Below are 23,840 nucleotides of genomic sequence, written 5' to 3' on the forward strand. Positions count from 1 at the left end.
AGTGTTAATGTCGAATATTCAGGGAAGTATTTCACTGGCTTTATTTCGCTAAATGTCCGTACAATTATAGAGACCCTGCTCAGCGCAGAATGTTTTCAAAACATTTCGCCTATAAGTTTTTGAAAGTATAATTTCATTTGATTTCAATTGAAAATCTAGAAAGGCTTTTTTTATGTTATACTCACCAGAACAAATATTACAATCATTAGATATGAATATTGAACGTATTACTAGCTCAAAATTAATCCCTCATCAAACGCATTTGAACGCGAAATAACGGTGCACGAAACTACGCCAGTTATAAGCACTATTAAATATTAAACAATGCGGATATATATAGCACCAAGGTCTAACCCACCCTATTCCAAACAGCACGGAAAATTTGTCGCAAATGCGTCTTTCCTTGGAATTCAATTGCAACAGAGAACAAGACTTGCGTTACACGTAACACATTAATTTATAAGTTGCTCCTTCGCTATCCAGTAAGACATGGGTTGGATTCTGTACCAGGTAATGGTAATTATGTTCCTCAAGAAGTAAAGCATGCAAGAAGATTCCTGAAAAGTCAAACTAGTCTTCGACATTTACTTTCTGAAAAACGATAAAATGGATGAATTTGGTGGTTTCCAACATTTTGTGTTGAAATCTTCTATAAGTTGGTTTTTGAACTGTTTATACCAAAATCCCTATGTTTAATTAGCTTGCCTTTTGTAGATTCTTTGCCAGTGTTATACAAAAGTCGCATTTTCATTTTTACGCAGTTCAAATAGTTTGTCGCGTTTTCATGAATAATATTATACAAAAGTGAGTAATACTACAACGTATATTCCTATTCAAAGACTCTCCTCTAGATAGGAATTCACCCAATATCATAAAAATCATTTTATAGCATAATATATCGAACACATCTTTACATCAAAAGGTTATATTCAAATTATAAAACCAATTAACTTCGAAAGAAATTTTGAGAATTGAAATTAACGAAACACGGAGAATGAACTCTTCATGCAGTGTGATCGTGAATTATGCCAAAAATATTTTAAAGCAAAACAGGATTCTTCTACATATATACTTGAGCAATTTAAAATATTTGTAATTGAAAAGAATTGTTTAATAACAATATTTGGAATAGAAATATCGCAGGCTTCGGGGTGGCGTAAAAAATTGTAGGGACAATAATACCAGGGAAAAATTGAAATTTCCATGACGAAAGAGATAAAACATATGACCTCATAAATGATGGCACGATCCACAATGCTATGCCAGCCAATGCAGACCTCTTGAAATATGCGCAACAAGCTGGCGCATAACCTGAACTCAGGTTGTGTACCAGGTTAGGGTTCAGGTTGTGCGACATCTTGGTGCGCATACTTCAGGAGTACCCAAAACTTGATGAGAGAAACGTAATAATATATAAAACATTAAAAGATTGTATTAAAATTATTAATCAGAAAAATATAAAAAAAATGTTCAAGACATGATGAGAAAAATGTAATAATATATAAAACATTAAAATTAATCATAAAATAAAGACACGATGTAAAATCGGACAATACCTTTTAAATGAATTTTAAAATGTGAAACACTGATCAGATTAGTTAAATTTGACAATGTTCGTTTCCAAATCTGACACGCATTTCGCCATCCTTAACATGACACCCGTCAACCCACTGCCCTATTTCGCCCTCCTTAATCTGACACGCATCGACCATATTTCATCATCTCTAACCTGACAGGAATCGACCCTATTTCGCCACCCCCAATTTGACACGCTTCGTCCGTATTTTGCCATCCCTAACCTGCCACGCTTCGACCGTATTTCGGCATCCCTAATCTGCCACCACGCTTCGACCGCATTTTGCCATCCCTAATCTGCCACGTTTCGACCGTATTTCGCCATCCCTAATCTGCCACCACGCTTCGACCGCATTTTGCCATCCCTAATCTGCCACCACGCTTTGACCGCATTTTCCCATCCCTAATCTGCCACGCTTCGACCGCATTTCGCCATCCCTAATCTGCCACGCTTCGACCCCATTTCGCCATCCCATTTTGACACTCATCGACTGTGTTTTCCAAGCCCGAATTTGACAGGTACTAATCCATTTCATCAGCCCCAAATTTAAACACTTTGGCCATATTTCTTTGTAATTTTGAGGCAATTGTTTATTGTTATCTGTATACTAAACAGCGCATTATGACAGTCGATTTGGCAAAAACTGACAGCCATCGACCGCATTTTGCCATCCCTAATCTGCCACCACGCTTCGACCGCATTTTGCCATCCCTAATCTGCCACCATTCGACCGTATTTCGCCATCCCTAATCTGCCACGCTTCGACCGCATTTTGCCATCCCCAATTTGTCTTTTCGTCCCTATTTCGCCATCCCTAATCTGCCACCTTTCGACCGTATTTCGCCATCCCCATTTTGTCATCCCCAATATGACTTTTATGCTACCAACCCTCCTCCATTTTCCCGGCAATTGTGGCTATTTTGTGCCATCAATTGCCGGACTTTGAGAGGTTCTGGCGCTGAGTTAAATATGGATATATGTAATTTAGTAATCTGTGAACGTTTAGGATGCCTTAACTTACGGTGAAACATTGTCAGAACGTCAGCCCACACTCGTGTGACGCCAGCCCACACTCGTGTGACGCTCGCCCACACTCGTTTTTGTCAGGCCATACTAGGGGTAACTGGGCCGTGCTTGGTATTGTATTTGCGTTGTGTACATCAGATATGGTCTCTATATTGTCAGAGTCACCAAGTTTTTATGTAATTACGTTTATAAAGTCAGTAAAATAGTTGGTTAACCCCTTGACATCAGGCTGAGTGTGGGCTGGGGTAACTTTGGTTGTCAAACCCATCATATTTCCTGATTTATATTTTCAGTTACTTGTTACTTTTACACTTAACCTGTCCAGTTCTACAGTACCTGCATCTCTATACTGGAATTGTACAATCTACCAAATAAAGAATGGCAGATCCTAAATATGCTGGCCTTCCTGGTATAGATACTTCGGAAAAAGATATTTACGAATCTGGAGATCTTCCCGAAGATGATCAACAATGGATACCTGAAGAATTATCAAGTGAAAGCGTAGAAAAAGACAACATAAATACGAAGGAAGCATTTAAACAGTTTAATTCAAAGTATGTTTCTGGAAGTGACGCAGATTTTTCAGAAAAACTTGGTTCAAAACCAGGGTATGATACTGGAGAGTACTCCATTGCGGGGATTGGTGAAGTAGAAACACCGACACAAAAGCTTCAGAGACTCAGAGCAGAAGTTGCGCAGTTATCAACAGAACTAAAATCAGGATCAGGTGATAAGTCAGGGTCACTACCTGCCGAAACTCTTAAACAAGTTGAAATCCTTCAATCACAGCTTGCTTCTCATGGCCAAGGTGATGGTACATATTTGCACGGAAGCTTTGATAAAGTTTTATCATCAATAAATGAGATGATGGCATTGCAACAAAAGTCGACATCATCCTCTTCAAAAAAAAACCAAGAAGGTTCATATAGTTTGATGATTAAACCAGATCAGTCACAATTAAAATTTGGCGCAAAAATGTCTGATATTGAAGCAAGAATATCAAAAATTGAAAAGGCTGTTGGTGTTGACACTGAAGCTCTTGCTGTTTTATCTTCTCAAACAAAACACAAAAATCTCAAAGCGGCGGTTGAGGGATTGGAAGTCAAAAGAAACATGCTCGATCCAGAAAAATTGCCACAGGTTGACACAAGATTGCAAGCAGTATTGAACAAACTCAATGAAATAAATAAAGTACGAAAACAAAAAGGAGCGGAACAGGTAGCTCTAGATAAAAAAGTTCTTGAAATATATGATTTAGTACAGAAATGGGACAGCGTCTGCGCTTCATTACCAAGCATCATTCATCGTCTTGAGACCTTGAATTCATTACACCAACAAGCTGCAGATTTTTCATCCACACTTCAGCATATGGAGACAGTACAAAATCAAATTGCAACCAAGATTGGAGACACTACCACGTTAGCGAAACAAGTCGATGAAACTTTCAAACAAAATGCACAAACGATTCAATCAAATTTGCAATCACTGGAAAACAGAATTCAAAATTTGACAGCAAAGAAATAACATTATCAATGTTTTATAGTTTATCATGCATGTTTTGTGATAGTTTATACGAAGCTGAAAAAAGAAGAAGATATCATTGGGATGCAAAGTGACTGCATCTGCTTTGCTGACAAGTGGCTCTACTACAATTAGTATTAATTTGTTTTGCTGCAAATCCATTTGAAAATTTTGACTGACTGCTTTTGATGTGAATTATTATTTATTGTTCCAATAATTCTTATATTTGTACACTTTGTAAATGGTTCAGTTAAAACCCAACTCACTAAACATATACGATAGTTATTGATTTTATCCAATTGTTCATCGCATGTTCCATTTTGCTTTGTAGTGGGATGCTTAGTAGTGTTTATCGAAATGAATCTTTGACCGGAGACAAGTTGCTCTGTAATGACATGGTACTCTGCAAAACCATGTTTCTTTATAATATTTTCGAATTTTTCATATTGTGTTTGCGTAAATGATTTCCAAAAACGTCTAGTTATCCATACATATCTTTAAAAAACTACCCAAAAAATTCCATCAAGACATTTTACTGTTTCGTGGATCGTATTTTTTGTTATAATGCCACTTAAATAGAGTACTAGCTAGTTATGTGGGTGCATGCACTTTATCGTTTTCTGAATATACATTCATTTTGTCAATGGTAATAAGACAATATATTGTGATACTTATTTGTTACCTATCATTAATTGGTGTTTATATTTCTGTTGTGCAGATACATATTAGATATTTACTTGAATGAACTTTTGCCATGGTGGCTCCGGAAGTGGATAATGGTAATGACCAAACCGTTACTGTTGGTTTAGCAAAATCTGGCAGGTGGTGGAAACCATCTCAAGACACACGATTCTCAAATATAAAGAAGGATAAACCTTTACGTTCAACATGGGATCAAAAAATGAAAGCCAGAGCAGAGAAAAAATCCATCAAAGAATATTCAAAAAGACTTCAGGATGAAAAAAGAAGAGAACGGATAGAGTATTGGGACAGGGTGAAAGCACATCGAGTGAAAAAAGAAGAAAATCGTAAAAATTCTGAAGTTGTTCAAGTTATTAAAAATACAAAAAAAATTAAAAGATTGAAAAAGAAACAGCTGCGACAAATAGAAAAGAGGGACATTACTGGCGTAAAAACGAAGAAGATGTTACCCACAGATACAAGGACTAAAAAATAAAATATCCGGTATCATTTTTGTCTATTTTACAGTTCTTGTATTTCAGGAGAAGATCGGTTTAGAAAATTGGTATAAATAAGTTTAGTAAGTGGAGCATGTTTTACATTTGTATCAGAGGATTCATAGTTTTTAATCTTCTGGGTGTAAGAAGTCCGCAACGGTGAATGACATGCATATGGCGTGTTCTTGGGTTAGTGACAAGAACTTGAAATTTCATTTCCTTGCCTAATTTATCAATTTTGTTCCTTTTAAATGGACATGTTGGTGTTTCTACTAATGTTTGGCCTGGCAAGTATAATCTCTGAAAAATATGACTTATGACCAATGATGATCTATGGTTAAAAACTGCTGCAAAATTGACCAACAACTCCACCAGACTAGTAATACAGTGGGGCTGTTTGAACCAATAGATCAGTGGTTGTCAAATTATTTTAGTGAGCTAATTTTCAACCCTTAAAGCTGTTATAAAATGTATGAAAAACAGCACAAATTAAAATGGATTTAACACTAAAGTTAACATTGCCTTTGACTTTTTTAATTCTGAAAAAGCAGCATTCTTTACCAATATATATATAACAATAGCTTAGCTTCATATTTTCATAAGGATATCTATTTCAGTTTGGAAATATTGTTCATCTTAATCACATTAAAACGTCTGATTATATTCATATATAAACAGTGCAAGCTTTTTTGAAGGTTTTCTTGACAAACTGAACAATAAATATTTTATCCGAAAATACCCCAAACTAGCCTGCTTGTGAAATTAGTGCACTGAAACGTAGGCCAAACATTATGGCATCATAATGGAAAGTTGCACCCAACGTCCACGATGACGTCAATTTTCACTGGAAATGTTTCAGGAAGGATAGTTGAGAATCACTGGCGCAGATGTTGTTAGCTGACAATCCTCATCTCATTGAAAAAATGCTTCTTTATCCATTTTAATCTTTCCCCTCATCACAGTCAAAAGAATCTACTGATTTGTACAAACTTAATCTTAATTATTATTAGAAAGTAATTTTTCAACAAGTTATGAAACATAGTCTACACTGAAAAAAGACATTTAACATACGCAAGCTGCCAAGGTTAATAATATACATTTTCCTTGCACACCTTGTATGAATTGGTAACAAATTGCAGGATTGTGAGACAATGACAGGTGTTAAATCCACAATCACCCTTTCGTCACAATAGGCTCGCGTCAGCATAAAAAGGCGTCATTACCTGTAATCATCCTGGATATCGCAAAACACCAAAGAGAAACTACATAGAACTGGTAGATTTTGAGACTCAAAACTAAAATAATCTATCCACATTATTGAAATTACACCATAACGTATATGTAAATAATAATATTTGAAGAGGAAAAAATATATATAAGTCTCGAAAGGGAACTTGAAAATCAGGTAAATAACGAATGTATCGTAAAGAAAAAGCGACTTCGTGTTGAGAAGCTGATTTTGCTTCACACAGTCATTATCGAGTTCAATATTTTGCACCCACTTTGATAGCGGTATTGATAAAAACATATATTTAAATCAAAAAGAAAATCCTTCACGTTTGAATATAAATTGAAGCCCACAATAGAATAGAAGAAACACCATTTCAAACCGTTGAAAGACAGCTTTTAAAAAAAAATTACCATAATCTAACTATACATTTCATTATTATGAATAATTAGTATAAAAATCAAATATACAAAAGATATACGCTATGAGAGAAATGTACAACTAAAATTAAATTCATTAATAAATGGTCAAGCTGCCAAAGGTCCAAACAGAAAGCTGACTTACTAACTTTACTCAAATTTTAGGAAACAAGGGACATTTCAACTATTTAGCTTGTAAACTTCAGCATGTATCATGATCTACTTCGAAAAATACGCATTCAGATACGCAATAATAATATCGAATGAAATTCGACATAAGCATATATATTATTTTTAAGAATGCAGACCCATTGAATAAAACTTTAAGATTTGAGATGAGGTTCGAATAATTTGGTATGACCAGAGAAAAAATGGATGATTTGCTATTCATGAAACAATTTAAATTATGTTCCGAATATTTTTAATTCGGCCACGTTCGACAAAGAAATCTGAACGAATCAAATAATTGAAAAAAACAAGAACTGTTATGAATTTATCTCCATTGTGAACTGATACAACTACCGGTAATCCAAAAAATGTCCAAAAAAAAAAATATTTCTAACAAATTTCCCAATGACCACTAGGTTTCAATTAAATGCTACTGAAACTATAGTATACGATTTTGTGTATTTTTGTTTGATTGAATGTGGCTTGACTGAAGAAACTTGAAAAAATATAAAAAAAAAAATTGCTAAAAAATTATTCATAAGAATCCTCCACTTCATCCTCATGAGTAGATACAAAATCATCATCCTCATCTGAAAGATTCTCTTCAATTTTTTCCAACTTCTCAGGATCAGGAACAATTGGATCATCGATTTCAAGATCTTGTACCGACGAAGTTGCAGCTTCCAGCCAAGAATTAATTCTTGCGTTTGTATCAGAGCTTGTTCCAGGCAGTGCAATACCAAACTTTCCTGTACCCGATGGTTTACCTATATCGGGAGTGGCACTAGATGAAGATTCCTTGCCAGTTCGTGCAACCACCGTGCTCACAGTTGAAAAGGATTTATCCAAATGTGATGCTTCCGTGTTCACTTTTTCTTCCGACGTTAAACTTCCACTTGTGTCGAGAGCATTGAGATAAGAATCCTGATTAGATGAATTTCCGTTTTCAACTTCCTCATTTGCATCCCCTTCTGACAACACTGGCTCTCCTTCAAAATCTTCTTCATTTGTGATTTCTTTTGCATCATCTTCAGCTAAATTAAGTAATCAAAAATTTATGATTTCATTTGATAAGATTAGGTGTTTTATAAATCTCGATGATTTGGAAATTTATAAAGTTGTCAAATAAGTTCAAGTATGCAGTATGATGCTTTAAGACAAAAAATACACTAAAGTGTCAAAATTTCGGGAAAGTGATGTTTAATATAATATAAAATATCACAAATAAAAAGGTACTGTTTATGCTGATATTCAATCATTCTTCGAAGCATAAAATGGCACACAAGTTTGAAAATCAAAAATATACGCTTCCCACATTTCCTCAAAACTTTTTGTTAAAAATTCTCAAATTATTTCTGTTTACTCGAAACTGTTTACTTCATTTTTCGTATTATTTTTTTGCTGTGATCCAAATTCATTTTCTAATGCTTAGCATATAGCGCATTCATTGGTTAAATTGGAAACAGATTACAATTAAAACATTTTATAGCATTTATACCTGGATTCTTTGTGACGGAAACTTCGTCATTCTTTTCTTCTGCATTCTGCTTTTCATCCTGCTGTTCGTTTTCTCTTTCATCTTCTTGTACATTTTCTGGAGGAAGAGTAGAAACCGGATTCTGTTCATCTGTCACTTCCATCATATTCCTCCAGCTTGCACCTAGAAAATTGGATAGACTCGATCAGTCACATGAAAAATAGAAAGAATATAAGGCGATTCTGAAAACCATATTACCTTCAGAAGGATTCATCTCAGAGATAGGTTCAGATATCATACTGCAGAATGAAACACAACTTGCTGCAGAAGGATTCCTGGAATGTCCCATGTGTGCAAATCTTTTTACGGCTGTTGGTGGGACCTAGAAAAGTTAACGATTAAAGTAAATATCCTAAAGTGGATTGCATATATATAATTCGTTCGATCCACATACAAAAACTAAGACTTTAATTAACGCAATATTAAATAATGAATGAATCAATAGCTGTAGAATGGGTGCAAAAATAATATAGAACAAGGTTCGATTTTGACATTTGTCTCTGGAGACAATGGGATAGGATTATCACATTCACATGGAAATCCGATAAGGAGGCTAAATCATATGGTGAAGCGTGGGACTCATGGAAATAGTTAACCATTCATTAGTTTCAGATGTTTTCGCAAATTAGCACTAAGATGGTAACTGGTTCGTAATTTTTAGAAAAATGTGCCACTATCGAGCTAAAATAGATAGATGTGAAAGAATACCTAAGGTGGATGGTTCGATTGAACAATAGGATAAGACAAAATTGGTCGATTACATGAAAAGTTATTTCTTACAAGAGGGCAAAAGTTGATGTTAAAATTGGCTTGCTTATCAAAATTAGGCTATCCATGATAAACTGTAGAATTTAATAAAGAAGTTGGTCAAACATCATAAATTCATTGATGAAAAAAAATGTAGATTTCAAATATTCTAACCGTTGGTGGAGTCGTATTTGCCTCAAGAACTTCTTGTTGGTACATCATCATCATTTCTTGATATTTATTATGAGCATCTTCAACCAAGTCCAACATCTTTTTATAACTGTCCTGAATAGATCATTTGAACGTATTATACATCAAGCATATTTCATTTTTGCATGAGTAAAGCATGTGGAGAGAGATAGCGTGGAGAGAGATATTAAAATGACATTTGAATTGAAATCACAAATCAGTAATCAGTCATTTATTTTTTCACGATACTGTAAGTGGGCCACTGGTGGGCCGCAGAAACATTTCAGTTGGGCCACAAATCTATGATAATGCTGTTTTTGCTACTTTGATTTTAACCATTGAAGTGGAAGTGCCGATCTTTGCGAAAATATTTTTGTTTTTCTCGTAGTTTTTCCCTTGCATATGAAAGTTAATGGGTCACAGGATTTATTTGTGCAACGAAAGAAAAAAGGTTGAGAACCAGTGCCCTGGATATACGCAAATTACGATAAACTATGAAAACTCGCATCTCAGGGTGAAGGTGGACGCAAAAAAACAATACTGGTTATCGAGCAGTGGCACTCCTAAGAAATTTAAAGAGAAAAAAAAGTCAACCTATAAATTTGTAAACTTTTAACATAAAGTATGTCAAGACAAAATGACGTAATCAGATTTTTATGACTTACGAATGCCACATTTATCACATTAGCTAATACTGGTAGTTTGCTCAAAACTAGGTCAAATTTTTTAACCCAAAAGTTGTAAGTCTGGTGGTACTTTCCTCAACACTTCAACTCTTAGTTTAAACTTTATTAAAATTTCAGGTAGGGTAAGTATAGAATCTTGATTATCATTACAAAATACTGGGCATCGATACTTAGATGTCAGTATTTTGCATAGCTAGGTTCAGGATCGAGAGAACAGGGAAAACCCAGATCATTTATAAACTAGGTAGCCTTCAAGAGAACTGAATGACGATTAAAATGCATTTCTCCGAGGTAACATACAGGATAGGACAAAGGTAGATCAGATTGTTAACCTACTTTTGTGCTATCCTTTAAATTCATTCCTTACCTCCACACCACTATAATCGAATATTCCGATAATACTGACGGGCACAAGTTTAGAGACAGCACGTCCCATTGCACATCGACCAAGTGCGAACACATGTGGGACGGATTGTGTTTTGCATAGTAGAAGGATTTGCTGTAAGGCATCATCTAGTCCACCTGGACAATAATCATATCATTTTAAAAAAGATCAATGAATAATTATATTTGGTAGATAGCAGAGTTAAAACAAATAAAACGTGAATCAAATTTAGTTGCCATTCTGTACGGTAGGAATCTGCCAAAAGTCATCAGCAAACAGTAATATGGCGATTAACTTTCAAACTCAAACAGATTTTGCTTGTAAAGAAAGACCTTCAACTAGAAAAAGATTAGATAGACAGGGTAAAATTTTTAAAATTTTTCGTCAATTGCAATTTCCTGAAGACGATTTCGTAATATTCAGAGGGAGAGAGGAAAAACGACATAATCACATGACAAACCATGGCTTCTCACATGGTCCATGTTGAGTATAAAATAAGTAACTATTTGTTTAATCTGATACACACATAGTTTAAGGCAACAAGGTAGTCTTGAAAAGGCCATCCAAGTCAAAAACACTTCCAAAGATAGAATAAAGACTGCCACAATGGTAAGGTAGAATTTTTATGGGGTTAAAGTTCACCTTTCGACTGAATCTTCTCCAAATTAGGGGAGATCAAGACACATCGAAGTTTCTTCAGTTTGAGATGTTTAGTGACTTCACGAATACCAAGAACAAATCTGCGTTTGCTCTTGGCTTTTACAGGATCTTTCCGATACATTCTGTAGTAAAATATATTTGGTTTTGGTTACCATAATTACCTAGACTCTATCAGAAAACATCATACTGAGAACCTGTGCCAGACTGCATGTCATTGAACAAAAATGAATTTTCATTATTCAAATTTTCTGGGAACTTATAGAGTTCAGAATTCTGAAGGTCATAATTATTATAGTGCAGAGGTGTGTAACATTATTTGTTGGCAAGCGATATAACTAACTTCCGACATCTAGCTGGGCCATAAAAAAAAATAGTTTTTTCAAGTACACATTGAATCAAAAAATTTTCAATGAAAAGGCTTAGCATCACAGTAATAAAAGCACCTGGTAAAACGATGAAAGATTCAGCGCAGTGGCAGGAGCAAAAAAAAACACGTTTTTACCCGCCTTTTTAACCTGTTTCAGACGCCCAATCGAGCCCAATTTTGAATACATTTTTATTAATGTCATACGACCCCCAAAATTTACCCAATATACAATAATTATATACCATTGGAAAGGTATTTTAGAGTACTATACGCTAGATGTCACTGGAGGACCGTAAACTAAAACACCTCTTTCAAGAGGTCTCTCGTAACGTCAAAAAATAACAAAAATATTTACACTCTCTCATTCTATCAGCTGATGGACGTCTACAGCTATTGTAAAGCTGAAATGTGACTATACAGTTGACTGCACATTGGTTTTCTCTTTCATATGATACTAAACGCTTTTCCATAGCGCGCGTTGTTCAAGTGTTTTGGAAATTTTCCGTTTGAGAAGTCACCACATCGAATCAGGCCAGGCTAAGCTTGATAGATCGATCGGTTGTTTGTTTGTGCTTTATCGCGTTGAAAGCTTTTGTGAGTCATAATAAAACATTTATTATGAATCATAAAAGCTTATAATCGTCAGACAAGGAGAATTTGCGAGATAAAACGCCTAACTTTTTTTCGGTGAGGCAGCTGCGATCAAACGACTCGATATTTTTATAACTTCCTGACGTTGTGAGATGTCCACTCTCCTATGTTATGTAGCATATAAAATGACCTTCAAAATAAGACCTTATCATACTAGCTTTTGTTATTGGTTAGCGCGCAACGCCAAGGTTTATGGAATCATTTTCTTGTTGTGCGACGTTTTTATATCGCAGCGGGAAGTACACGCGTGATATGTAAGCGAAATTTTATCACTTCTAAATGTCATATAAGGTTCATTCTCATATCGTTGTGTGGGGAATAAGATTTCCTTTCAAGCAAGACCATAACAAACATTCCAGACCTCATGGTATACACACAGCATTGCAAAACGTCGCGCATGCGTCAAACCGGGAGGATTAGGTTAAACAAACTGTCAGATTAGAATTATATGCTTGATGGGGAGAATGTGAGTGTTGACAAGGGCCACACTAAATACACTAAAAACAAAAAAGGTTTTTTAATCTCAAAAAATTTTGCATATAATTCGCGTAAAGTTCCGTAATAATTTGGAACCTAGCTGCTTATTTCATTAGTTTATCCCATTACTAATAGACGAACCAATACATACCTCTCCTGAAATTGAACCAGCTTTTGAAGAATAACAATACACGCTTCATCAATTTGTTTGTCCAGCACTTGGCCAGAGCAATATCTGCAATGAAAAACAGAACGAGGTGTTAGCGGTAGCATGACTGTCACTCACATTACCGCTGGGTTTCAATTCAAATTTTACATTGATCCACACAGCCGCACAATTTTTCCTAAAACCATACCATATTATACAGGGAGAACAAAAAAAACATTAATTTATTGATTGCTTCTACATTGGTGTATCCCAAGCTGGTTTGCCCCAAAGCTTAAGCAATGTAGAGCGCTTTGCGCAAAAGTTATGTTGCGAATGACATTCAATACCCATTTTGGTTCAAGGGTAATCTGCCGCATTCTCATCGCCATAGTGATGTCTCAGGCACAGCAATACTTTTTGAGTTAACTGATGCATTTTCTTGCTGTCTACCAAGTGAGTTACTGATACACATTAGAATTTATTCAAGGGAGATCAATTTCTGCCAAATTAACGTTTCTATGTGAATCTAGTAACTATCATACTTCACTGTAAAAGTTAAATAAAAAAAAGATACCAATATTTTTATTCAAACAAAAGTTTTGACAAATGAAATTTACTTACTCTCGGTATCTTCTGCTGTGTATTTTAGGTAAATTAGCTGGAACAATAGGACTGGAATTTCCAGATACAGATACAGTGATGGGAGATTGATTGTCTGAACTTGTGACTTCTGATGTTGAAATATTGTCCGATGCATCTGATAATAAAAATGAAAAACTATACCCTTCTGTGGCTTGACGCTTGTCTCATGATCTATTTGATTTTAAACATTTTAAAAGCGTATATTTCGCAACAAATTCATGACAATCTTAAGTGATTCAAGAGTCTTGCTGCACACTAACACAAACATATTTCTGTAACGTTTCCACCGACCAGGTTTCAGACTTCCTCAGTTACTGAGGAGTACACTAGGGGGTGTACCAAGATGGCGGACACCGGAACGTAGTATGTGTACCAGGTTAGGGTTAGGCCATAATTTTATTCCAATTTTCTTTAATTTAGTTCTATTACGAGTTCGTAGACCAGCCAAGGGACTCCCGTAGTATTTGTACCTAAATTTATGACCTAACCCCAACCTAGGACACATACTACGTTCCCGTGTCCGCCATACTTCAGGAGCACCCACAAAGGTCCGAAGACTAACAACTGCAATACAGCAGTAGCCCAAGTGACTTAAGTCCACTAGCTGATTATTCAGAAGCTTAAAATCCTAACTAATACCCAATTCCTACCCCCACAGCAATTTACATAACCATGGTAAGGCTGTACATCGCTACCACTACAATAAGGCCTTGATGACCCGCTTCAATAATAAAATAGTACTTGACCAAGTGTTATTTTTAAAAACTACTCAAAACTATAACTTGATATGTTGGGTCAATCGATAAACAAATTTTAATCTGATTTTTTGACCTAGCAGTTGTGGGTGGGCAGAAAATTCTGATTGGTTATCAAGTAAATAAACCTCCTGCAATGCAAAGTACTGCACTTGAATGACAGGCCCATATATATAACCCATCGGGACTTTTAAAATCTAGAGTTTGTAACTCACTAAATAACTCACTATTTTCAGGTAAATTTTCTTTTTGCGTTGTATAGTCTGTATTGAAGAAATCTGCAGACACATTTGGAATGTCAAATTCAGGGTTCGCAGTTTTAGAAAGAGTATCGATTCTGTTTCGATTTCTCTCTTCTCTCTCTTTCAAGATAACCTGAAAAAACAAAATCTTTACTATAGAAGACTGAAATTGTAGCTGGTACAAAGTGTTGGTCTAGATTTCACTGGAGGACAGTTTGGCAAATCTTCCTTGCTATCTGATTTTCCACGAAAAAAAGCATTTTATGCCAAAACTTTAAGGCCAAAACAAACTATTTGTAGTCTCTGAAGCTCTTATAGGTCAACAACAGTAACTTCTCTCCGAGACCAAATTCCCATATTTCTGAGTGAATGTATGTGACATTGTTCTGAGCAAATATAATAAAAAAATCTAGATAGTCTTATCAAAAAAATCTTGCATACACAAAAATTTTAGTTATTAAAATAAGATTTTTTCATAATACAGAGCTGGATATTTTCACAATTTCACACAGTTTCAAGTCTGTGCCAAAACTGTTTTAAACCCCAGTCTGAATCGATTGCAGAATTTTTCTTTACTAAATTATCAAAGTTTACACTGAAATAAATAAAAACGACGAAATATTGACTGAACAGTGACAAATCGCAATAAGTTACCAATATACAATCTTTTAAACTGAAAACCGAAAATTTACGTCCATTTCAAATATCATTATTCATTGGAAAGCATTTTATGTAATCTGATCAACACAGAAATGAAGAACTTTACTTCCCCAAAATTAGCCACGAAAGACAGTATTTCTTCAAAAACAGCAAGAATAAACTTATTTAACTTATTTTCATTTCTAGATTCCAACGAACAGATGTATATATGTTACAATTACCTTTTTCAAAGCACTTGGTTTTTTAGCTCTTGGAATTTCTCTTTCTTTACCTCGTTTTTTCATTGGTGCTGATGAGTCGAGAGGATTATGTGGCATCATACCATCACTGGAGGATTGCATATGTCTAGAAATAATGAACATAGTCATATTTTTTTCATTATTATTCGACATACACTTTTTGCTCTGAACTCCAAGCCGCCACGGCTAAGTGACAAGCTAGTATAGTTGATACTATAGCAGCGGAAGGGTCCTCACAAGAATAGAAGCTTCTAATATCAATAAATATTAGTGCAAGCTGTACAGGAACTAGTTCAGAGCGAAATAAACATCTCATATAAAAGATTGTGTGGCAACCTCCGTTGAGTAAATTCTCTCAAAAACGATAAATATTATTGATATAGTAGCGAGGAAGTGAATCGAGAAAAAAAGAAACAAAAACTACACTTATGCTTTGTACAAATATAAATATCCCTTTCAATAAATTAATTCCAAAATAGCTATAATTCCGTCAACTAGTCGGCATATTTTTACAGTGTCCAAAAGCTTAGCACAGCAGTGATTTGAATATACGAGACTACTGTGTCCTGTGAAACTAAATATCTCAAGTGAAAGCCGAGACATAATTTAGGAACCTTGGTTGTCTTTGAAATTCAGAATCTCTTTTCAATTGCTTTTGTTCTTCGTTATTTTCTCCATTTTTTTGCTCCAATTTGGTCAACATTTCTGCTAGGTCTAGATGAGGTGATCTTCCTTTGCTAGTACGACCTGCTGTTTTTTTGTTGAGTTGTTTCTGAAAATAGAAAAAAATGCTGTCATTTTTCAAAATCCCAGAATTCGTAGTTAGTACTCCATAATGATGAGAGTTGTAGTCGAAATTTTCAAGTGAAACAAACCCCAAAGTTGTCATAGTAAGTTGTTCTATATTTTAGTTAGCAGTTACAGTTAGAGTCCATATCATTCCCAACACGAGCTCAGTCAAGAATAATTTATCAGTGGTGACCAGGGGAATAGACAGAAAATTTCAAAGAGGGGGTTCTAATTGCGAAGTTAGACTGCAACAGCTAGCGGGGCTCGGGGGTGAAAACATGAGTTTTCACGAGTCTTGGGGGCTTCTCAAAAAAGTAACAAGCTACGGAAAATTGCTATGTATGGTACAAAAAAAGAGGGGTTCCGACTCGCAAAACCAGATGGAGCAGATAAAGTGTTAGATTTAACTGTGTTGACATCAATGGTTACACATGATATAAGGTTCAAATCTCATGCCCAGGATATGATAAATTGGGTCGGCATCGTTGAACCGCGAAGATTTCGGTCCTTCTCATAATAGCACCTCTTACATATTATTAGTTATCAGTGGTTGTGTGTACAAGACTTTGTTTGGAGCGGAAAGCGTGGAAAAGCAACATATAAAATATACGGTAGTTTATTTATATTCCATTTATAACGATTTATATTTCTCTGTATCAAAAACTACATCAAATTTAAACAGTTTCGAATAGTTCTTGTGGATTTACAATTAAATTCTTTTTTTTTTTTCATTTTGCATCTTGCAAAATTTTAAGCTTATTTCAAGAGAGTACAAATCAAATACAAACTTTTATATTTTCTTGCTCTTTACTAATTTCAGCATATTCTTCCGCGGCAGCCTTTGCTGCTCGTTCCGTTTTCTTACGTCTTCGTCGAGAACCTTTACCTGACCCAGAGTCGTCCGGTTCAATTATACTTTTTATGGGGCTGTTATCAGGTATGTTGATTTCCTGACAGAAAGAAGAAGATTTAAATTGCGAATTCAAAGTTTTTTATCTGAAAAAAGAGTGCATGTACATTCTTTCTCTACTCAGATAGACATATTGTACACAATCACCAGTATATAAATCAGGGGTGTGGGTCAAGGTTATTGGACCAGAGGCCGAAAATTTGGGGGCTCCCGAAGTATGCGAACCAAGATGGCGGACATCGGAATGTAATATGTGTACTAGGTTACGGTTAGGCCATAATGTTAGGTATAAATACTACGTGAGGCTCTTGGCTAGTCTTCAAACGGATAATAGGACTAAAATAAGGAAAATTGGAAAAAAATTATCGCCTAACCCTAACCTGTTACCCATGTTACGTTCCGATGTCCGCCATCTTGGTTCGCATACTTCGGGAGCACCAAAAATTTTGCCTACCTAGATTGGGGGACCATGTAGGTGTGACGTAAAAAGTTACATCTTATGACCAATATTTACAGTTAAATTTAATCGCAATCTTTACAAATTCCTTGAGCTATTTTTTAGCTAAAACATCAAGTTCGATTGTGGCAGCATCAGGCGGGCCAGACTGAATTACTTGAGGGCCCATGTCAGAAAGAATTTCAATCAACTAGTCTTGGTAATAAAAGGACACAAAAAAAAAAAAATTATCCCATTGGAATGATTGGGCAAAATCCATGATCTTTCAGTCTGCTGATGGGTGCTTATTTCAGGTGGGTATTTATATGGTGCTTAGACTTATGAACCCTTTTCATGCTCAAAATGTAAACTTATATCGTCTTCGCCAGAAAATCCTCAGCCCCAAAGTAACTGAAACTAGCATTCCACAACAAAAATTAAAAATAAACGTGGAGCGAATTCCCTTTTTCAGCGACATGAATATTTATCTCATTTCCATCTGTTCAGTGGAAGCCTATCTAAACGATTTGCCCTTTTTCCAATTAATGACCCTGGACACCTTTCCAAAAAACGTTGGTAGTATATTTTACACAATACTGAATGACGATAAAACATGTTCTATTTCTATTGTTCAATTTTACATTTCGCACCACCTTAGTCATAAATTAACATAAGTATAAGCATTAAAACGTATCATCCAAAAGTCCCTCATGTTACGCTTACTGGTTTTGGTTTATTCTGTAAAGCTGCACTGTATGAGAATGCTGCATGAGCTTGAGAACTGTGGCCTGATGCTCCAGATGTTGATCGCAAATCAGGAAAATCCTCATCCTAAAATGAGAACAGAGTTTGTTTGACAAGTTGAAATTTTGGAATTTTTGAAGAAATCCTTCACGAAAGGGAATAAGACCCAAAATATAAATGTCATGGGAACTTGATGGTAATGTTACTTAAGAAAATGCCTGCTGTAAGCAGGTTTGGAGATTTAAATGCCGAATGGGATGGTTATATGCAGAATTCCTGGGCTCCACACCGTTGCAGAGTGGTTTTCCCTCTTGTCATATTCAATCAAGCCCATGTTCTAACATATTATGATTGAGTGGTGTTATCGACTTTTCTTTAACCCTGACAAATATGAAAAATAGGCTATCCTACAGGGTGATCCCGCAAAACAGAACCCATGTATTTCTCAATTACTTCTACGACAATGAAGAAAATTTTAACTTCCCTTTGTGTATTCTATGACTGTACCCAAAAGTTTCAGTAATCTAGGATGTTTGCACAAAAGTTATGTTCACTCTAGAGTATGTTCCAAAGGCCCTGGGTTCTGTTTTTTGGGGAAAAATGTACTTTTTAGCAGTTAAATTATTACAAAGGATTTCTTACTGTTAGCTGTGGCGGATTTTGTTGAACTAGGTTTGATGGTGCGGTGTTGGGGTTCAGTCTCAGCATTCCTGGGCCACCCATAGGTGGGGCTGCGGCGTTTTGATTATTATGTCCCATATTATTTGACATTGAACTTGGAACTATCGGAGCTTGTTGAACAGGATGTCTAGGATGCCGAGGAGGTCCCTGATAACGTGGGTATCTCCAACCCTGATGTCCCCCTCCACGATAGAAATGATTTTGACCCAGAGATGCTCGCTGCCGTGGTACAAATGCTGGTGGACAAATGGGGGCCTGTGAAAAATTGACAGAATTTACAATGACGACGGAAATTGTGGGATAGTGAAGAAAATGCACAAAAACATCAATTAATCACTATTAGGGGAACTTGGATATTGTGTATTGAACTGCAGGTCCTTTCTCCTTGATTACTTTCTACTTCGGATCTGTACCACAAAGATGCTTGAACGAGATAGTGTTGAAGTGAAAAGTAAAATTAACATGATCTCTTTCAACGAAATAGTAAGTATATTTGTGAGCTTTCGTTAGATCATGGTCTAACTTCTTCAAACAAAACAGGATATAACTTAATCAAATAGGGAATTCTATTTCGTTGAAAGAGATCATGTTATTTTTACTAATTATTATTACTACAGATTAAAGTTATTTAGACCATAAATTTAATAAAATGATTATGAAGTTATTTGTAGACATTACTTCATTTTATACAAATGTATATCAACGGGGAAGGGCTCTTGAAAGAGTTCATTGTAATAATCTGGACCGATTTTGTTTACTTAACCAACCATAAAGCAAACATCACATGACAAGTTAAAGTTTGGTAACAGACATGTGATAGAAAGTACAAACTATTTGAATATCAATATGGATCGATGAAACGAACAGGGATACTATTTTATTTTTGATCATTAATTCAAATTGAAGCAATATCACGATTTAACTTCATAATATTTGTTCTAAAGCGTGGTTTCGCGAATTACACAGTTGTATGATAATTAAAAATATTGGTGACATTCCAAATAACCATATTATTTGGATACACATCTCTATCTGACCATTGATAAAGAAAATACTTTTTCAATCAATTGATACAAAATCTTATAAATTTTGTTTATCCATGCAAGACATTATGTTAAAAATGTAGAAAAAATTGTTATACCACATTATGGGCTTTCAATACTTCTTGTTCCCATGTTGACCTTGATTTGAAACTAGCAACCGCAGATCCTGATGGACCTGGTGCAAGATCTAAGACAAGAATTAATAAGTAGAAATCGAAGACAGACATCAGTAGGTGCGGTCCACTGCGCTGACCAGTTGGACTTAACCAAAATGGTATTGCAGGTTATAATTCCATGCTCCCACCTCACCCAGGGCGTAAAAAATTGAGTCAGAAATGCTGAACCGAGAAGATTCTGGTCCTTTCAAAAGTATGTAGTGCCCTACATATGAATGGCTATTTGTACCAAGCCTTGTGCGGAGCAAAAAGAATAAGAATACGTTATATATAGAAAGGGCATACCGAGCAAAATTCAAAATAATTAAAATAAAAGTTGTAATAATGATCCCAGAAGGCTGAATAGAATTTATGTTCGTAGATTTGTTTATTTCATATCATGAATTTGATCATGAATAAAATTTACAGTATTTTCATTTGAATATCTCTCATTTTTAGCTACCAAATTCCCAAGCTGGCCATAATACTGAAGTATCACAAAAGCAATACATGAATAAATGTCAAGATTTAAAAATTAAAATTCAGAGCGAAAGGTCACAAACACGAATACAGTGATACCTCGGTAGTCGAACGACTCGAAAATTCTGTGGTCGATCAAATAATGCTGTGGTACTCAAACAAAATTTGGTGCCCGAACACCCCAGCGGAGCGCAAGGCCGAGTGAGACACCGAAACATCAGTTCAAGTCAGAACATTAGCGGGATAACAAATGTTGAGAAACTTTTGTGTTTTAGTGCTTTTCCTTGCTTATTTTGCTGTTGATCATGGCTCCAATAAAAAGTAGTGATAATGGGTAGGTGAAGAGGAAAACAGTGAGAACAACTATCGGGTTGAAAAAAGAAATTATTGTGGAATAAGAGAATGATGTACGAGTGTCTGATCTCGCCTTACTGTATGGCGTGAGGAAGTCTACCATTTCAAAAATGACAAAGAAAGCTAATGTTGCGCAGGGAACAATAGCAATTATTGTTTTTTAGGTACACATTTTATCAATATTTTCGGTATTTTGGAATGCGTAAAAACGTTTTAAAATAATTACCATTGTTTCTAATGGCAATAAAGTTTCGTTACTCGGAACAAATTGAAAGGTCGAACAACAATCACATAGGAATTATGTTCGACTACTGAGGTATCATTGTAAATATATATATATATATGTAAAGTGCTGAATTGTCAGTAGACAAAAATACAGATATCATGAAACTTACTCATCAGTGGCGGTGGAGGCGTCATAACGACAGGTGGGGTCCCTGGTGACGGGAGTCTTAGTATCTGTCCTGGGGCTGCTGGGGCCTGCAGATACGAGTTAGGATGTACTTGATAAAAGGGATGACTTGGTGGTGGACCAGGCAAATAAACTACCCTTTGTGGTGATAAATCAGAGGTCTGAAACAAAATAAAAGTTGGTAAAAATCAAGTATTGAAAATGCAGAATATAAAAATTTGATATAGATAATGTATTTACATTGAAACTGGAATCATGATACAGCACCTGATTGAAAAAATATTTAAAAATAATTAAATCAGACGAAAACAATTATAAAAAAACAAAAATGTTGATGGTGCACAGGGGACAAATAACAAACAAGCATTGCTCCGAGGCTTCACGCAAAGAGGAGCTCAATAATAATCACTCAAATTCAAAATAACACAAGTTTTTTGGTTTACTGAGAGTACGTTGGGATTACTTCAGCTGTGATGTAACAAAGCATAACACTAATGACAATGTGACCAATGCATTAGCTATAGTGTGATATCAGGCATGTGATGAATGCTATGCTACATTGCAAGAATAGATATGCTGCCGTCAGTCAATGATTGGAAAACTACCTACCATGACCAATACATATCATAATCATGTCAACTAACGAAGAAATAACATCAAAAATATGTCAAATGTAGATGTATTTTCAGTTTTCATCGATTGTGTCCAGTAAGGACGATAGTACATCATACCCACGACCAGTGTTCCCTCTAAGGTGTGCGCGCGCACACAGCTTTCAGAGGCTGCGCACACGCATAGATTTACTGCGCACAGACGTATTTCGACGTAATGTAAAAATATGCTCGGTTGGCAGGTTGAGAAAGTTTGTTGTTGGCTCACCTATTACCCGGTTAGAACGCCGAAATTTCTTCATTGGTTTTTGCACAAATATTAGTCATTTCCCAAAAAGTACGCACACACCAAAATTTCTGCGCACACATACTACAAAAAATTAGAGGGAACATTGCCCACAACCTCAAAGCCCTATTGCACCCCTGGTACAAATTCTATGCCTCTCAATTCAAAACTAACTACCTATATAAAGACCCAAATTTTGAATGACGCCCTATCTCATTTAATGTGTAATGAGATTATTATATGTCCTAATACAAATATTGTAGCAATAATAACATAAAACAATTCAAAACCTCAATATTACCTGATATGGGTGAATTGCTGTTCCTGTTCCAATCTCGTGACGATCGTCACATACAATCCCAATACCTGATGACAGTAAATGATTTCTCCTTGTTATTTGATGTTTTGGGCTGCAATATAAGTTTTAATGTTATATTATTTAACTGCTGACCATTTTTTAGTCTGGGTTATAGTTCACAACTAGAGAGATCAGAAATTAAAAAAAATTAAAACTAAAATTCTCTTAAAAATTTCCCAATTTTTCAACTGATAGATTCCAACATCCTATTCCAGTACAATGACTCATAAGAATTATCAAAAATGATGATTTATTCTATTATTCATGGTTCACAAAAACTTTGTTGCTCATGAGGGAATGCAGCAAGTCTGAAGATTCAAAGCAGGACAAAAATGTACAATATATATTGATTTGTTTAGTATTAACAGTCATACATCGCGTTTCACAAAATCCATTGTGTATCTTCTCATTTGAACAAGTCAGGCTTTCTCAGATGAGCAGTTCACAACAATGATAACAATATTCATTGATTATTCATAGGATGTTACCTTGAAAAGCCATGATAGTTCTGACTAACATGTTAACACCAGGCCCGCTCCAATCAATGGTACTCCCGTAGTATGTGTACCAGGTTAGGGTTAGCCCATAATTTTATTCCGATTTTCTTTATTTTAGTTCTATTATGAGTTCGGGGACGGTCTGTGTTAGCCAAGTGAATATACCACCTGCCCATAGGTTTCAGTCCCTTTACACAACTTGATGTAAAGTAGGTGAACAAAATTACTGTAGTTACCACTATATTGGTACACATACTTCTGTAGAACCCAATCAATCACATATGAAATATAATACATATTATGTATGTAGATTCATCATTTTAAACACAAAATATTAATTAACAGCATTCTAATTATAATGAGAACGCACATTACCTATAATAACCGCTGTCACTGTCCACATCAGCTTCATCACCACCATTATTATCACTGGAATCACCACTGACTGACTGATCTGGAGCAGAGTTTGTTGCACGTTTTCGATGACGTCCTGATCTTGTTGTCTTTTTTAAGGGACTTGGTTTTTCTATTAACGACTTTGATGCTATGTCTGATGGAAAATCTGAGAAAATATATTAGGAAT

The 23,840-nt window shown here is 35.4% G+C and overlaps 3 protein-coding genes across 3 annotated transcripts in view; 2 read left to right on the forward strand and 1 right to left on the reverse strand.

The window, feature by feature from the left end:
- The first annotated feature begins 2,815 nt into the window (after window positions 1-2,815).
- On the forward strand, window positions 2,816-4,842 carry LOC120333387 (dynactin subunit 2-A-like). The gene has a single exon (XM_039400799.2). It carries the CDS (start codon window positions 2,981-2,983, stop codon window positions 4,124-4,126), a length of 1,146 nt encoding a protein of 381 aa, XP_039256733.1. The 5' UTR covers window positions 2,816-2,980; the 3' UTR covers window positions 4,127-4,842.
- Window positions 4,843-4,871: 29 nt separating this feature from the next.
- LOC120333022 (coiled-coil domain-containing protein 86-like) lies at window positions 4,872-5,832 on the forward strand. Its single transcript, XM_039400370.2, has one exon. It carries the CDS (start codon window positions 4,878-4,880, stop codon window positions 5,298-5,300), a length of 423 nt encoding a protein of 140 aa, XP_039256304.1. The 5' UTR covers window positions 4,872-4,877; the 3' UTR covers window positions 5,301-5,832.
- A 448-nt stretch (window positions 5,833-6,280) lies between these two features.
- The window catches only part of LOC120333386 (selenocysteine insertion sequence-binding protein 2-like), a 29,476-nt gene continuing 11,916 nt past the window's right edge, over window positions 6,281-23,840 (reverse strand). The window contains exons 6-23 of the mRNA XM_039400798.2: window positions 23,633-23,819; window positions 22,704-22,812; window positions 21,489-21,666; window positions 20,203-20,291; window positions 19,023-19,316; window positions 18,360-18,467; window positions 17,079-17,240; window positions 16,116-16,273; window positions 15,484-15,607; window positions 14,588-14,735; window positions 13,585-13,720; window positions 12,967-13,050; window positions 11,303-11,442; window positions 10,643-10,797; window positions 9,575-9,685; window positions 8,852-8,975; window positions 8,615-8,776; window positions 6,281-8,150 (exon numbers count right to left, since the gene is read on the reverse strand). Of these exons, the coding sequence (XP_039256732.2) occupies window positions 7,648-8,150; window positions 8,615-8,776; window positions 8,852-8,975; window positions 9,575-9,685; window positions 10,643-10,797; window positions 11,303-11,442; window positions 12,967-13,050; window positions 13,585-13,720; window positions 14,588-14,735; window positions 15,484-15,607; window positions 16,116-16,273; window positions 17,079-17,240; window positions 18,360-18,467; window positions 19,023-19,316; window positions 20,203-20,291; window positions 21,489-21,666; window positions 22,704-22,812; window positions 23,633-23,819 (2,972 nt within the window). The 3' untranslated portion in view covers window positions 6,281-7,647. The remainder of the gene's footprint in view (window positions 8,151-8,614; window positions 8,777-8,851; window positions 8,976-9,574; window positions 9,686-10,642; window positions 10,798-11,302; window positions 11,443-12,966; window positions 13,051-13,584; window positions 13,721-14,587; window positions 14,736-15,483; window positions 15,608-16,115; window positions 16,274-17,078; window positions 17,241-18,359; window positions 18,468-19,022; window positions 19,317-20,202; window positions 20,292-21,488; window positions 21,667-22,703; window positions 22,813-23,632; window positions 23,820-23,840) is intronic.

This window comes from Styela clava, chromosome 13 (genome assembly GCF_964204865.1).
Source record: "Styela clava chromosome 13, kaStyClav1.hap1.2, whole genome shotgun sequence".
Taxonomy (NCBI): domain Eukaryota; kingdom Metazoa; phylum Chordata; class Ascidiacea; order Stolidobranchia; family Styelidae; genus Styela; species Styela clava.